At 44.9% G+C, this 16,530-nt stretch overlaps 1 protein-coding gene across 2 annotated transcripts in view; it reads left to right on the top strand.

Annotated features, from left to right (window-relative positions):
- Window positions 1–15,465, top strand: part of ccnd2a (cyclin D2, a) — a 204,140-nt gene extending 188,675 nt beyond the window's left edge. For both annotated transcript variants that reach the window (XM_035798210.2, XM_035798209.2), the window contains 2 exons: window positions 4,451–4,599; window positions 10,797–15,465. In XM_035798210.2, coding sequence (XP_035654103.2) covers window positions 4,451–4,599; window positions 10,797–10,970 — 323 coding nt within the window. In that variant the 3' untranslated portion in view covers window positions 10,971–15,465. The remainder of the gene's footprint in view (window positions 1–4,450; window positions 4,600–10,796) is intronic.
- Window positions 15,466–16,530: the final 1,065 nt, after the last annotated feature.

The following is a 16,530-nucleotide window of genomic DNA, read 5'->3' on the forward strand; positions in this document are numbered from 1 at the left end:
TGCTGCCATGGCTTTAGAAGCTTCTGATAGGCTAATTGACATAATTTGAGTCATTTGGAGTTGTACCTGTGGATGTATTTCAAGGCCTACCTTCAAACTCAGTGCCTCTTTGCATGACATCATGGGAAAATCAAAAGAAATCAGCCAAGACATCAGGAAAAAACTGTAGGCCTTCAGAAGTCTGGTTCATCCTTGGGAGAAATTTCCAAACACCTGAAGGTACCACGTTCATCTGTACAAGTAATAGTGCGCAAGTATAAACACCATGGGACCACGCATACCGCTCAGGAAGGAGACACGTTCTGTCTCCTAGAGATTAACGTACTTTGGTGTGAAAAGTGCAAATCAATCCCAGAACAACAGCAAAGGACTTTGATGATGCTGGAGGAAACAGGGACAAATGTATCTATATCCACAGTAAAACCAGTTCTATATCGACATAACCTGAAAGGCCGCTCAGCAAGGAAGAAGCCACTGCTCCAAAACAGCCATAAAAAAGCCAGACTACAATTTGAAATTGCATATGGGGACAAAGATCGTACTTTTTGGAGAAATGTCCTCTGGTCTGATGAAACAAAAATTGAACTGTTTGGCCATAATGACCATCGTTATGTTTGGAGGAATAAGGGGGAGGCTTGCAAGCCGAAGAACACCATCCCAACCGTGAAGCACGGGGGTGGTAGCATCATGTTGTGGGGGTGCTTTGCTGCAGGAGGGACTGGTGCACTTCACAAAATAGATGGCATCATGAGAAAGTAAAAGTATGTGAATATATTGAAGCAACATCTCAAGACATCAGCCAGGAAGTTAAAGCTTGTTTCCAAATGGGTCAAATGTACAATGACCCCAAGCATACTTCCAAAGTTGTGGCAAAATGGCTTAAGGACAACAAAGTCAAGGTATTGGAGTGGCCATCACAAGGCCCTAACCTCAATCCTATAGAAAATTTGTGGGCAGAACTGAAAAAGCGTGTGCGAGCGAGGGGGCCTACAAACCTGACTCAGTTACACCAGCTCTGTCAGGAGGAATGGGCCAAAATTCACCCAATTTATTGTGCGAAGCTTGTGGAAGGCTACCCAAAACGTTTGACCCAGGTTAAACAATTTAACGTCTGACCCACTGGGAATGTGATGAAAGAAATAAAAGCTGAATTAAATCATTCTCTCTACTATTTTTCTGACATTTCACATTCTTAAAATAAAGTGGTGATCCTAACTGACCTAAAAGGGGGATTTGTACTAGGATTAAATGTCAGGAATTGTGAAAACTGAGTTTAGATGTACTTGGCTAAGGTGTATGTTAGGAGTTTTTTTCTAAGGGGGCGGACATTATCCACGAGGAATAACATCTGAGGTTTGGAAGTAAAGTAAATGTTAGTGGCTGGTGGGTTTTGAGTTTGACCTGAATGTTGTTCTCATGACATTAGAAGTCTCCCTGAGCACAGCTGAGGTTTCTGGGTAAAGATGCCTCGGGTCAGCTGTTTATCCAATCTTATCGGTTGAATCCTGTCTAGAAACAAAACACAACAACAGAAATCCAGGGATGAGGGATTCTAACTGGGCTCCAAACAAAAGCTGCCAATTCATATTCTTCCAGTTCGGAGGGGTCTGCGTCCTCCCACGCTAAGCCAGAGTGCTGTTGCTCAAGTCTCTGGGTCGCGGTGGTGCAACACTGAAGCAAGTTGTTACAGGATCCAACCGTTAAGGAGGATTCCTGTTTTTGTTTCTGGCAAATCACTGTGCCTTTGGGGCTGTGCTGTGGTGACCCAAAACTCCTTTCGTCTTTCAGGGTTTCTTTTTTTCAGTTGGAGTCGATCTGCTATTATGGAATAGGCAACGTTATGAAACCTGCGAAGATAAGTGGCAGATGAATATTTCATAGGAAAGGAACTTTCTCTTTCTATGCTACAGTAAGCATACTGCAATACAAGTCAAAGTTCACAGTTGTGAAGCCTGTAGTGCCTCATCTCTCTAATCCATGCTAGTTTACAGTCGAACTAAACGTCTGTGAACGTTGTGTTGGCTACCTGGCCCTCTCCATTAGTGATGAGAAATAGCATAATGCCATGGCCCCAAAATTATGTTTGTCTATGACCTTAATGAATCAATAGAGCACAGGTCCTCAAAATGTACCTAGTAAGGAAAATAATAATACACTTTAATAATACACATCTGTATAGAACACAGGCTTTTGATTTGTTGCGCTAGACATTAAAAAAAAAAAACTTTTTGACTGTTACTCAAGTTTAAATGTGTAAACAGTGCATCTCACCCACCCAGGAGTTGGCCCTGGTGAGCATGGCAGGCGAGGCAGGCAGGCTGGGTGAGCAGAGTGGAACGGAGAGGAGGCCTAGGGATGGATGCTGTGGAGGGGGGAGGAGAATGAGCCATTGAACGGGGGTGAGAGATCTGAAGGCCGGGCCAGCCAGCCGCTGCTCGCAGGGAGCTTTCCGTCGCAGGCGTCCCCACTCAGGCTACATTCACTGTTTATCTTCTGCATGAATATCAATGAGGCTAGCCTAAAAATACGGCCATTCTTCCCCCACTACACGCAGCAGTCACCACTGACCCACCAGCCCCAGAGTGACAGGCTCCGTCGGCTGCACGCGTATGCCCCTTGTTCTGCAACAGACCTGTCTTGTCCTCCGGGGGCCAAAAATCTGCTTGCTGCCCACTGCTCCACTTAGGCCCCTTGCTTATTTTGTGTGTTCGTGAGCGTGCGCACATATAGGCTTACAATAGGTCCATGTATCCCTTTGTCCCTTTTTTCACTATAGAAAGCTCTGTTGTTAAAGTCGTGATGTAAAGCTCTGGGTTCTCTGCCCTCGTTCCTGTTGGCTGGAGGTTGTCTTTAATAAATCGGCCCCTGGCAGTGGTCCAGCAGCTAACCCAGGGGTGTATAATAAGTTCATTTATTTGTCAACACTGAGCCACAACATGAGAAAGTGCCTGGCTCCGCACGTTTAAAAGGCTGCTATCAAAGGACCTACCTCTTTGATTTGGAGAGAGAATAAAGAGAAAAGGAAGCACTCCCCTTCAGAGCCACACACACAGTTTGCTTCTGCTGTGGAGTATGGCAATATGTAAATGTGCCGGCTGTTTCTCTATGGCCCTGTCCACTCCTCAAGCCCATAGGTGGTCCGGCTACAGTGCAATAGCTGTGGGGGGAGGTGGGAGGGCTACATTTTTCTTCTACCAAAAACTCAAAAGGGTCCGGACATGGACTAGAGAGCAATGTGCAGCAGAGCGTTGTCCCCCCACACCCGCTCCTCCCTCCTTGTCCCCTACTCTCCCACTTGTCCCCCCCCCCACTACTCTTTGTACAGCCGTCGGATAGAATTGGTATCAGTGGAGAGGGTCTGTTGCCTGGTCTCTCAATTGGGTGAGATGAGGTGATGATTTCAGACAATGGAGCCACACACTCTCCTGCCTTTCCTCTCTCAGGCCTGCCGCTGGCTGCACTCAATCAATATGCAAATAAATAGGAGCTCCGATAACACAGGTCACTGGCTGTTGTAGTAACAAGGAGCAGGTCATGTATGTCACCTCAACCAGCTTGTTTGTTTCTGGAAAGAAGGGACAAAAATACAGGAGAAGAGAGATAGTGGAGTGATGGAGGGAAGAAATTGAATCTTGGGGGGTGACAGGCTTAAAGGAGTACAGGGATTTTTTTTTCTCTCCCTTCCTGGTCTCCTGGCCCGTTCACAGAGCTGTCTTATTTGCATTATGAATGACAGTGAGGGGAGCTAACAAGGTTATTGGTCTTTGAGACGCACGCCTGTGACCACACGTGGAAAAAGGACCTACAGCAGTGAGCATTGGCAGAGGGACTGTGGATCTTTATCCCACCCTTTCTAAGCGCTATGGGGCTTTTTTTCAGCCAGCGCACGGTTTACTCAGGAGCTGGAAGAAAAGGTGCCAGACCAGGGAAGGTGATTGGGGCAGAAGGGTGGAGGAGCAGGGGTGTTTGGGGTTTTGCCTTTCAGCTCTTTTTTACAACCCTCATTACACAGGGCCCTGGTCATTAGTGGGAGCCAGAGCTAAAGTGGATTATTTATGACCGCCAGATTAGCCAATCAGATTGTCTCTAGGGGGAGCGTACTGTCTGTACCCCTATTGTGTCCCTTGAAGAAAACTATTCACGTCTCACTCATTAAATGTAGTGGCATTTGATGGCTCACCTGTAGTGTGTGTGTGTGTGTGTGTGTATCTCTGGAAGTGTGAACCAGTGTAAAGGTGTTTGAACTGGGGATATGTTCCTCTAAAATGGACATGTTTTAAAGCTTTACTGCTGGGTACCTTTTTGAAATCGGTTTTACCTCTATAGAACTGTTTTTAAGCAGATGGACAAATGCTTCCTCCATTACAGCCATTTAGCCTTAAAGTACAACTTTTTCATGCGTGTGTATTTGCATATGACTCATCAGCGTGTTTTTTTTGTCCTCCAACAGACTTCAACTTTGCAATGTACCCCCCGTCCATGATCGCCACAGGCAGTGTGGGAGCAGCTATCTGTGGCCTCCAGTTGGACTCGGGTGACCAGTCACAGTGGGGGGACAGTCTCACAGACCTGCTGGCCAAAATCACCAACACTGAAGTGGTGAGTGACCTGTCTTTCTATCCAATTATGATTTAGGAGAATGCTCTTTCTAATGATTTTTCTCAGCCTGATCAGTAGAGTAAGAGCAGAGGTTGACGTCTATTCACGGACTCTTTCTCAGAAGCATTATTCAGTTGGGTATGTCTGAGTATCTGCACTTACAGTAAAGTTCATTTGAAATATGTGAGTCAAAGTTGAACCACAACTAAGTCTTTGATCCATTCAGCCAATCAGCATCTCCTGCAAATTATGATTTATTTTTTATTGTGCCAAATGTGCACCACCCTATGGGGCTCCCAATCATGGCCGGATGTGATACAGCCTGGATTCGAACCAGGAACTGTTATGACGCCTCTTGCACTGAGATGCAGTGCCTTAGACCGCTGCGCCAGCCCATACAGAAATACCTCAACCACTGATTTACGATTGATAGACAGCCTTTGACAGGGTCTGTCAATCGAAACGTAGCTCATGTTTCACCTAATTCATCCTAAAAGGTCACATGCCACATCTGCATGGAGTTGCTATGCAAAGGTAGTGAAATGACATCCTGTGGTTTCCCCCTTCAATCCAGGTTAGTTTCTGACAGCCCAGGCAGCAGCCCACGCCTGATATAAAAGAGCTGTTAATCCACGTAAACTGGGGAAGCAGAGCCAGGCCGCCCTATGTGTGGTTCTGGGGGGAGAGCAGCACTGTGGCGGGGTGGTGGTGGAGGGGCGCTCAGCTCAGTCCAAACACAGACATCCAGGCTGGGCCTCAGCTGGCTCCTGTGCCTGGCTTTCGTCAGAAGGGGAGCGGGGCGGAGCTAGCTGGGTTATCTGCGGGGGTGGGGGAAGGGTCTGCAGGATGGGGGTTGGTGAGGGAGGGCGGATATGCTGGGTGGGGGTGGTTAACAGTGCTGTCATTTAAAACAGACTCCCTGATGTCAGGCGCTAACCTCGTCTGTCGGTAGCATCCTAACATTCCTGGATCGTGTGTTGTGGGCATTCCTCCTGGGAGGCCGGACTGAGTGACCTGAGGGCTGCCTGCTCTGTCCTGAATGGGGGCCTGTAATGCCAGTCCACCCTGCTGTGGCTTGGGGAAGAGGAGACCTAGGGGCATGAGGGTGGGAGGCCAAGGCTGCATGGGCCTCTGTTCTGGTTGGCCCTCTCTGGCTAAACTTAACGCCAGACAGAGCAAGAGACGGACTCTGAGCCTCACAAGGCCTTTCCCGCTGTGGGGAGAGGAGGATAGGAGGGGAGAAAGCTGTTGAAGTGTGAAAAGGGACACCAGGGAAGCATGGCCAGTGTCCCGCCTCACTTGCGATGATTACCCCCTCTCTCTCATGCCCAATAATGCATCTCTGCTGAAGTCTTGCTCCGTAGCCGAGGAAAAACAAATAGCTGGCCTAAGCAGCACAGGCCCTCTGTGTGTGTGTTGGGACCCAGGGGTGTTAGGTCTGAGGCAAGGGAGTTGACTGCTGGCTCCATGATCAGTTCCTCACATTCCTGGATGCAGACAGGCCATGGATTCAGAAAACACCAGAGCAGGGACGCCCCTTGTGATGCAACGTATGCCACGAGTCCGAGGAGCTTTAGTACAACGCTGCTACAGTAGACTGGTGTGCCAGAACAGCATTTTTGGAAAGAAGATGCTTGACAATGACTTAGCACTGCTCTGTCTATGGTCTCGCTATAACAGAAAAACAGGAGTTGGTGATTACTGGCTGTGTCATTTCACACCTTTTCCAAGCTCCGCCACTTAATGCTCCGATCCTAATGGCTACCGCCATCTCAATGATCGATTTGAACGCAGTCATCAGTGTGGTACGAAACGGAGTAGGAAAGTGCACACACATTTGGTTTGGCGCGCCGGCTGGGGAGATGACACGGAGCTGGGACGGAGATGGCCAGGCAAAATATGAAGTAAAGCCTGGCTGCCGATGCCTACACCGCCCCTTGGCACCCCACTGTCATCTGTGGTGTCCAGAGCCTGAGGTTTTCAGAGGGGACATGCGAGGGGGCCAAGTCACCCACCGTCTCCCGCCGCCTGCCGCCGCCCAGAGGAATTTGTGTATAGCCTTAGATACACCTGGTGTGGCACAGAGAGCAGCCAGTCGGGCACAGCAGCCAGTTAGTGAGACTTCACGCCAAGCCATGGTGGGCAAGAGGCTGGCATGGGGGAAGAATGAAAACTGTGTTTTTAGGAGGTTTTAGGGATTTCCTGTAAGACCTGAGGGATTCTCTGTCGCTGGGGTTTTTGCTTTGCTGACATCTACGGTGCTACCGTCTGCCATTTGGTGCGTCTGTTTTGATTCTCAACATCCAAGAAGCCGGAAGCATTGCCAGTGAAAGGTAGGACGATAGAAAGTGCTTTGACAGAAGACATACTGTAGCTCCATTAATCTGAAACATCCATTGAAGCTCAACGCGCAGAAGGTCCTTCTCTGTTCTAGCACACAGCAGGCTGAGACAGGAAGAGAGGAAGGGGGAGACGGAGGGGCTAGAATACTGTTTCCTCGTTTTTGTCTGCTTTTCTTGGCAAGCTGCCCCTCTCCCTCTCTCCCATTCATCTTTTCTCTCAGAGTAGCTCACCAGGACACAGGAAACACACACACACACACACACACACACACACACACACACACACACACACACACACACACACACACCCCCCTGTCCTCCACAGCCCCTTCATTCTATCCCTGACCCCCTCTCTCCCTTTTCTTCCCTTCCTGCACCCCTCCGCTCATCATCCAGCCCTCCTGACTCACATTGCGATCTTCTCTTAGCCAGTTATTTCTAATTTCATCTGGAATTTGTGTATATTGAACAATGATGTATCTATTAATGTGGGTGTCACTCTTAGAACTATAGCCAAAGGGAATGGCACCTTGTGATGCTCAAACATGACATTGCTCAACATGGGGTCATGGGTCATGGGTTCTACATCGGGTCATGGGTTGGGCATACCCTCCAGGGTAGGGAATGACACGCCTCCTAAACACACAGCATGCTGTCTCAGCCTCGGTCTCGGCACAGAGTAGCACTGCCTAGTGTGGTACAGTAGTTCAAAAATTCCACGGTTTCACACATTTTTCCCTCTGGTTTTGGCGGTCTGCTCGACTTCCTCCTTTGGGCGCTGTGACGTCACGGTGGATGCCCGTGGATAATCCGAGCAGCGTGGTTCCTCCTCACATGGCTGTTTGATTAGACTGTCAAAATCATCTTTATAGATGTGGCTGTCTTTGGGTGGAGTTCCGTTTCAGTTTCAAGTTTTAACGTGCACAAGTACAGTGAAACGCCTTTTTAGCTCTGAACCCAAAAATAACGTCAACAATATCAGTGTAGGACTAAAAATAACATAAGGTAGAACAAAAACACACGAGGAATAAAAAATAATAAGAACATGAGAAGTAAGAATGCTATATACAGGGTCAGTCAGTTCCAGGACCATATTTACAATTAAAAAATATATATTTTACCTTTATTTAACTAGGCAAGTCAGTTAAGAACACATTCTTATTTTCAATGACTGCCTAGGAACAGGCAGTTCAGGGGCAGAACGACAGATTTTTACCTTGTCAGCTCAGGGATTTGATCTTGCAACCTTTCTGTTACTAGTCCAACGCTCTAACCACTAGGCTACCTGCTACCCCATGTGCAGGGATACTGGAGTGGTAGGGGTAGATACTGTACTGTATAAGGGTAAGGCGACTAGGCATCAGGTATAAGATAAACAGAGTAGCAGCAGCGTATATGATGATTGCGAGTGGATGAGCGTGTGTGTAGCGTTAGTATGGTGTGTGTGTGTGTGTGTGTGTGTGTGTGTGTGTGTGTGTGTGTGTGTGTGTGTGTGTGTGCGTGTGCGTGTGTGTGGGGCCCTGTGAGTGGGCATAGAGACAGTGCAAAAATCAAATACAAGGGTCAACTAGCCATTTTGTTAGTGATTTAGCAGTCTTATGGCTTGGGGAAGAAGCTGTTCAGGAGCCTGTTGGTGTCGGACTTCCAGCGCTGCCTTCCTTAGTATCTAGATACCTAAAAACCTATCTGAAAACAATATTGGTGTTTCCAGTAGTCACACATTGAAGCCATTAAAGGTTCTCAAATGAAGCCTGTGGGCCTTGGCATTAGGTCCAATCTGCAGCTATAAAGAGCAGCAGAGAGGGGAATGTCTTTTAAGAAGTAAAGGCCTGCATTCTTGCGGTAAAACACAAAACATGTTTTGTGCTTTTTTTTCTTTTTTTTACAACTATGGAGCACATGTTGGTGGGAAGTTGGGTACCCCTGGAGCAGATTATGGGGATGCTGGGTGACGGTCGGGTTTCCTCCAGGCCAGACGCCTGAGGCCCCCTCAACATGTTACAGCCCCACTCCTAAGCCCACTAACCCTAGCCCTCACACAGCCTTCTCACATCTGTCCCCATCCAGGGTCACTACAGGTAGAAAATCAAAGAAATGTCTTAACTGTTATTTACGTATGAATTGAGCCCATTGATCTGATTCATTTGCCTTGTCCTCAATTGGGCGCAAATACAGAATCATAATAATATGCTCAGTTAATCTAGCCTAAGTAGTGCATTATAGATGTGGCATTTGTTAGCTCAAGGCTCTTCCTGGAGATTTTGGCATTGTGACCTTTGACACGGTGACCTTTCGTCACTCAGCCGTGTTCAACTCCTGAGGAGCAATTCCCATGTGATAGGCCTCTGTTCTCATTTCACCAAGGCAGCAGGCAACACTTGCCCAGGCCCAGAAGCCATATAAACCAGGTTCAAACAGTGGCCCATCAGGTTTAAATTACCTGTAAATGTCAAAGGAATGTTCCCCTCTCCATAAGCTTCTGGCCATGGGGCTCTCTCAGTCATATTTCGCACAACCACCCCTATGTGCTTAAAGGCCCAGTGCAGTCAAAATGTAGTTTTGCCTGTGTTTTCTATCATATCGGAACAACAGCTGATAAAACTAAACGCTGTAAAAGTGTGAGAACATTTGGTCAGTGTGTTTTTTTCTGATATAGTTCCTGTTTGAAAATACAATCGACACATTACCTTTTTAATCAGCAGGTTTCGCGTGGGTGGGGTTTTAGTTTGCCTGGGGACATCTCCAAGCGCTATATTAGTTAATAAACCAATAACCAAGAGAGTTCTAAATCTCTCTGCCAGACAGTCCTAGCAAAATGTTAGTTTGAGAAATAGTTTTTTGCTAAAAAGCTACTTTTTCCTTTTGATAATTTTAATGGAAAACTAATATAGTAAGGTACTTAATTACCCAGCGATGATTTGATATTGGGCCTTTAAGACCAACAGAGGACAGGGGGAGGGAAGGCTTTGTGTGCATTGCTGTTTTAAACCACCAGAGGGCAGCAGTCTCATACACTGTAAGCCATAAGCATAGTTATTACAGGGCAATCTTATGTTAATAGTCAGATCAGAAGTCTTCCTATTTAATACTTCCAACCTGAGAGCTGAACCTTGAGGCCACAGCAGGCTGACGGGGGGCTCAGGAGTGTTGAGAGGGTGCTTTCTCTGGAGGATTCTCAGGTTCCGTCGGCTCTCTTTGATGCTGAAACCCAATCTGCCTGGCTCTCAGGTGGCCCCCTGCAGGCAGAGACTGGCTCTCGTTAAAAAAGCACCACCTTTGTGTTCCCACAGGATAGTGGATGTAATTAACATAGCTGAGCTTCAGCACTGGGGCCTATACCTGTGTTTTCACCGTTGTCAAGGCTACTGGTGTGTTGTGCGTGGGATGAATAGGGAGATGGGGGAGGCGTTCAGTGCTGGGCCATAGTGGGCTGAGGTAATGCTTGGCCTGGTCCTCTTCTCTGCTCAGCCTTAGCTGTCTGTGGGGGCGGCAGGCAGGGTAGCGGTCATCCAAACCCTGCATGGACCCGGTTCCCAGGGGCTCCTTACAGTCAGGAGACTGAAGGTCTGTGTCACTTCTGTTCTGTCAGGGCTGGAGCTATGTATTATGGAAAGGATAAGTAACCTGATAAAATAACAGGCAGATAAGTGCCTGTGACCCTATATATTAATCAAGTAATCTACAAAATATTCCAATGTATGCTTTGGCTATAATTTGGAAGGTTTCTTTTGTGTGTGTGTGTGTGTGTGTGTGTGTGTGTGTGTGTATATGTTCATCTGACTGTATTTGCTTATCCATGTGTACTGTGCACGGTTCCTATATTGACGGACATGTCTGTTTGGTTGTGTGTTGCAGGACTGTCTGAAGGAGTGTCAGGAGCAGATTGAGAGGGTCTTGGTGAGCAGCCTGCGAGAGGGTCGGCAGCAGCAACAGCAGCAGCAGCAGGTCCAGCGTGGCCCCAGCAGTAAGACCATGGACGAGCTGGATCAGTCCAGCACCCCAACGGATGTTCGCGACATCAACTTGTGAGCCTGCAAAAAGAGAAGCAGCGCGTCCGGAATACGCATCAAATCAACATAAAAAAAACGACAAAAAACAAAAACAACAAAAACAAACTACCCCTTGAAAAAAATGCTTGCTAATTTTTTTTAGAGATTTTTTTATTTTGTTATATAAAAACATGCGCCCATGTATTGTATGAAAGGAAAGCTATTTTTAGATATAAAATAGATATACTTTAAAAGCTATGAATTGATATATGGACGCTCTATGGTGCCTCAGATATACAGAAGGCAAGCCAATTATATGTTGCGTTCTGTTTTTGATGTCATGATAAAGTTATATCGAATAAGACAACAATAGCTTAATGAGGAGTTCAAAAATGTTTGGGGAGACCATTCCAGGCTTGCATATATGGGATCACAATCGGGGCAAGGTTTTTCTGTGTTGTTTGGTTAATTATTTTGGTTAATGTTGGTCTGCCAGAGATAGGAGCCCAGTAAAGGCTCCGCTGGCCGTGAATGGCAGGTCTCAATGTGGCATAGTTTGGCTGTGTGTTGAGGACGAGGGGAGCACTTTGCAGGAATTGCAGAGTGTTGTGCTAAGAAAGAGACAAGTAGGGTCCATGGAACAGCCAAGTATATAATAGTGAATTACATTATTATTATTATTATTATTATTATTCAGAAACTTATTTGTGAATACAGAGTAATAGACGTCAATAAGCTCTTTTTGTCAGGCTGATTGTTGTGTGTGTGTGTGTGTGTGTGTGTGTGTGTGTGGGTGTAACTGCCATGATGTGAGTTTTGTATCAGCTCAAGTGTGTGTGTGTGTGTGTGTGTGTGTGTGTGTGTGTGTGTGTGTGTGTGTGTGTGTGTGTGTGTGTGTGTGTGTGTGTGTGTGTTGGCTTGGCGCTTGAGTGGAAAGACTAGACTAGTGGTAGACTATGGAACAGGCAGAAGACTCATTCTCTGCAGGGCATCTATGTTATATCACTGCCTTAAGTTAATATGCGTTGTCGGCCGACAAAAAGCTGGGGGTCTGAGTCCACTTAGCGGGTGAGAGAGAGAGAGAGAGAGAGAGGGGCGGCTGTGTTCCCTCATTTTTGTCTAGAGGAGTTTGGCAATGGACCATCTTCTTTCAGAAGTTTCATTCGAGGTGTTTGTGTTTTTCACTGCCAACATACCAATCAAATAGTGTTTGTATTTTTATGTTGTTGTTGAGTTTTTTTGTTATTTTGTTACGGAAGGAGCTTCAGGCTGCTTAGCGTCAGCAGGGAGGAGTGTGTGCCCCTCTTGATGGTACATTAGTATCTCAGAGGAGAGGGCCTGTGGTCTGTGGTGGTTGTATGGGGTCTGGGGGGTGGACAGGTATAGATGGAAAGAAAGGGTTTGTTGCAGTGCAGAAGCATGTTGCTGTGTAGAGGAAGGAGATGTAGTGGAGTTGCTGAAAGATACAGGAAAGGAGCCTAATGGCCTCATGACATCTATCTGATTTCTGCGTTTTGGGCAGACTGAGGCCACGGGTGGCAAATTAGGATCAAAACTAGACTCATTATTTGAGAATGAACTTTCTGGGTTCATTAGAAGAGAGGAAAATGTATTGGACCAGGGGAAGATTTGTGATCAATGCATCTGTAGTCCCTCATAGAGTTGTTTCCAACGCGCCTGTGATTTCAACAGCAAAGCACTTTGAAAACACGCTCCCCAATGGACAAATGAAATGGTTACGGTGTGGGGATCTATGGATGCTTTCTGTTTTCTCGTTAGCTTTTACTTTGTAGGGCTGGTTTCCCACATTCAGATGTACCCACTTGGCAAGCAGGTGTCAAAATAATGCCTAACACCTTATGACATGAGGACATTCCGATCTGAAAACATTCCGAAATAAAGAAAAGTGCAAGGTGAAAGGAGCGTCTGACCATTTTTCATGTGTTTTAACAAATAACCAATGCCAATTTAAAAAAAAAAGGCTACAGACAAGGTTAATGATTTAGTTTTTATTTGAGAAGTTATCACATTATAAAATATTTGTTCTACTTGAATTTTCTATTTGACCTGCTTCACAACAACAACGTAAAGTCACATGGGTGGGAACAATACAGAAAACGTTATCATAGAACATCAGGTGTTCTGAGGGCAAATGAGGTTTTCTTTCAAAAAGGATGAAGCTGTTCTATGTTCAACGCTACCTTATTGATGGTTTTGCTCGTAGAGCCTGGCCTGTTGTCTTCGGGTGATGCCCCTGTGTGGCTGTGCTGTCCCCGAGGCTGTGCAGGCCTGACTGATGTCTGTGAACCCGTAGTGATAAAACTCTATGAAAGTTCTAACTCTTCGTGTCCAGTGAGATATGCTGCTTCAGTCACTTCATTGGCATGGGGTTTGATGAGTCACCCAGACGTCAGAATTAGACTAATTCACTTCCAAGACTGACACAGGGTACATCGCCAGCACAAGACAGCCTTGATCACGCAATATTCTCATTGCTACATTTAAAGGTGGATCGAGGTTTTGGTGTGTTTTTGTTCTTCGCGTGTGTGTGTGTGTACGTTTGTTTGTGTTTGCATGTGTGGTAGGTATGAGGGGAAAATGAGGATTCAGTGTTTTAGCAGGCTACTCAAAATAAATGTTTTTCAGGAAAACGTTTTCTAGAAACCAATCTTATAAACAAGGCCATCTTCAACCTCACCAAAACTAGCCCCTGTTCATCATTGTCAAGGATGTCTGCCCTTTCTTTTCCTCTGCAAGCTCTATTCTGAGCATAGATGATGATTTGTTTGTTTTTACAAAGTAGTTGACTGTGTTAGGTTTGAATTTGTATTTAGACCACCTTCAATTTGTGTTTTGTTTTATTTTATGGGGTGTCCAGACCCTCAAAACAGTTTGTAGAGCGTTTGTAAGGGGTTAGATACTGTATTCCAAAGTGAAGAGAGATGGAGGAGGTGTCAAGACATCAAAGTGTCAATATTTTTATTGAGTTATTATTATTGTCTTTTCGCGCTGCTAAAAGCTATGATTTTGTTTCATTCTTATATACAAAAAAAAATGACATTACTTAGTTGTGATGTGTCACTTGAGTGTGCTGCTATTTTATAAACATTTGTATTATAATATAATTATTTTACTGCTTAAGAGATACATTCAGAATACTGAAGTAGATGGTAATAGAAGAACATGACATGAGTATTCGACTGGAAATGTTCTTTGTACAGTTTGCTTAGATAGCATGTTTCTTTTCCTTTTGATCTATTTTGCTCTACTTTCTCAGTCACATTGCGGTATCTCTATACCTCAGGTTTACTGGACATAAAAAGAATATCTGAATACCTCACAACTCTACAGTTTTTAGGGAGCCTGGGAAGGGTAACAGTACAGTAGAAAGCACAGGGGTTTTGTCTGTTGTGAAATGTACTGACCTTGTTGAGTGGCAAGCATGCAAGGCTCCCGCCTGGACTTAAAACCTAGTGGAGGGTGCACAACAACAAGTCAACACTTCCTTGGTCAGTTTAAGTTGATGGTGGTGCTAATTGTGAGACTCATGTGACAGTCATTGCAAAGACAAATGTGAAAATGTCTCCAATATCATTGATGATTAATTACATGGTTTGTTCCAATTAATGTCGATGGATTTTGGTTCCTAAGCTTGATTTGATGAGCTTAGTTGACCTGTGTGTTCCAGGTGGTCCTATTGTCTGGAAAACCAATACAAAATGGCTAAACCAATCCATCAAAAAGCTCACCACATACTGCATCTGACATGAGGAAGTGTGTTTCAACAGCGGGGATTTCGCTTTAGTTGCCCCCCTTCCACTAGAAGTTACATAATGTACCTCAGAAATGTCTGTTGCACAACCTCTGTTCAATAAACTTCTGCTTTAAAGAGTCTGACACCATACCAGTCCAATGTTATTCTAATTTCTGTTTTCTTTTTGTATGTTATTATGGTTAGTGGAGCAGATTGTAGGATGTGATTGTGTACATAAAGTGAGGTGAACACTAGAGGTTGCTGTAGTCATGAAACCAAGAGGACTGGAGAGCTGTTAAGTGGAGTGGAGCTGAGATTGTGGGGCAACTGATGATACTGCAGTCTGGTTAAGGGCAAAAAAAACAACAACGAATTAAAACAAAAGTTAAGAAGACGGACCCCCTGCTTGAATACCAACCAAAACTTGCTATTAAGAATGTGTTTATTTCTGTTGCTTCCCCTGTATGACGTCCTCTGAAGTGTTAACACACTAATCAGTCAGGTTTCAAGCAAGTGGGATATTGGTGTCTGTCGGAGTTTGTCCTCTGACTCTGGGGCCCTAAGGCACTCTTATGCAGCTTCTTGTTGGGCTGTTTTTTAGGGGGGCTGGATCATGTAGGCCTAGTAAGTGAATAAGTTGGTTTCGATGTTAGCGTTGAATTCAGTATTGATAACTTCTGTTTATGATTAATCAGCTCTTTATTGGTCTGTCTGAAAGGATCCCTTAAAGTGTTAAGGGTCAAGGCATGCTGTACAATCAATAAACTCACCATGAATTAAATATATTGTCTCTGCTCTTTTTATGGTTATGACAAATTGCTTTACTCTTTCACTTATAAAATCTTCTCTCACTCAAAGTCTCTGAGGACCTTTATATTTCAAACTGTTAGAAAGGAAATAATAAATGATGTAGGCTACATTACTCATGGATTTGTTTTAAATAATATACATAATGTACAGACAAATTAGTTTGACTTCATTTGAAATGAAATACAATTTATACAATACTATCTCACACTTTTTATATATTTCCTCGACTGCAGAGTGCATTCCCCGTAGACAATACCCTAAAGTAGCAGGCGTGAAAGAAACGCCTGAGCTGTGTTCCTTTCTTTCTGGTCCTGACGAGAAAAAAACTTTGCACACTCTTTTCAGGAGGTTCTCTTCTGCACAGTTAAACCAATCCAGTAAATGTGGAGGAGGAGTTAAAATGGAATGTTAACAAAGATGTTTTATTATATTGACAAGATAGTCGAGTGTCCGCTCTAACAATTGAAATACATATACTCAAAGATGGAAGGCAGGCGGGAGGAGGCGAGATCAGGTGGGACCCTTCTAGCCAATGAAAAGGAAGATACGAAATGCCACGTGTGTCCACTTATATCCAGCGGTGAAAGTAAAGCGATACTCTTAGGTACAGAGGCGGATAAAATAATTAGATGTGACAAGACTGTAACTACCAATTAGATATTATGAAAATTTGGGAGAAAAAGTGTTAAAAGTACACACCAACAACAAATAGAAGGATAACATAACATTTTTGCCAAGGCAGAGATGAGTGGCGGACACAGAGACACACGTGGACAGCAGCGGACGCATACATTTTGACCAACTGACAATCGCCAAATGCCGTTACTCTTTACAGGTGTTTTGTGTAACAGATGTCACTTTCGATTCATCACTGCTTGGAGGCTAGAAATATGTTGCTAGTGGATGAACTTGAGCAGAAAGCCTAGTAAAGGAGCCCTTTGAAGTGATTTTTTTGTGTTAATGATTGGTTGTGTTAATGCCACAATAAAAGCTCATTTATTTAAAAATGTAAATGGTGAATCTTTAGGACTAGGCT

The sequence above is a fragment of the Oncorhynchus keta genome, chromosome 22 (assembly GCF_023373465.1).
Source record: "Oncorhynchus keta strain PuntledgeMale-10-30-2019 chromosome 22, Oket_V2, whole genome shotgun sequence".
Taxonomy (NCBI): domain Eukaryota; kingdom Metazoa; phylum Chordata; class Actinopteri; order Salmoniformes; family Salmonidae; genus Oncorhynchus; species Oncorhynchus keta.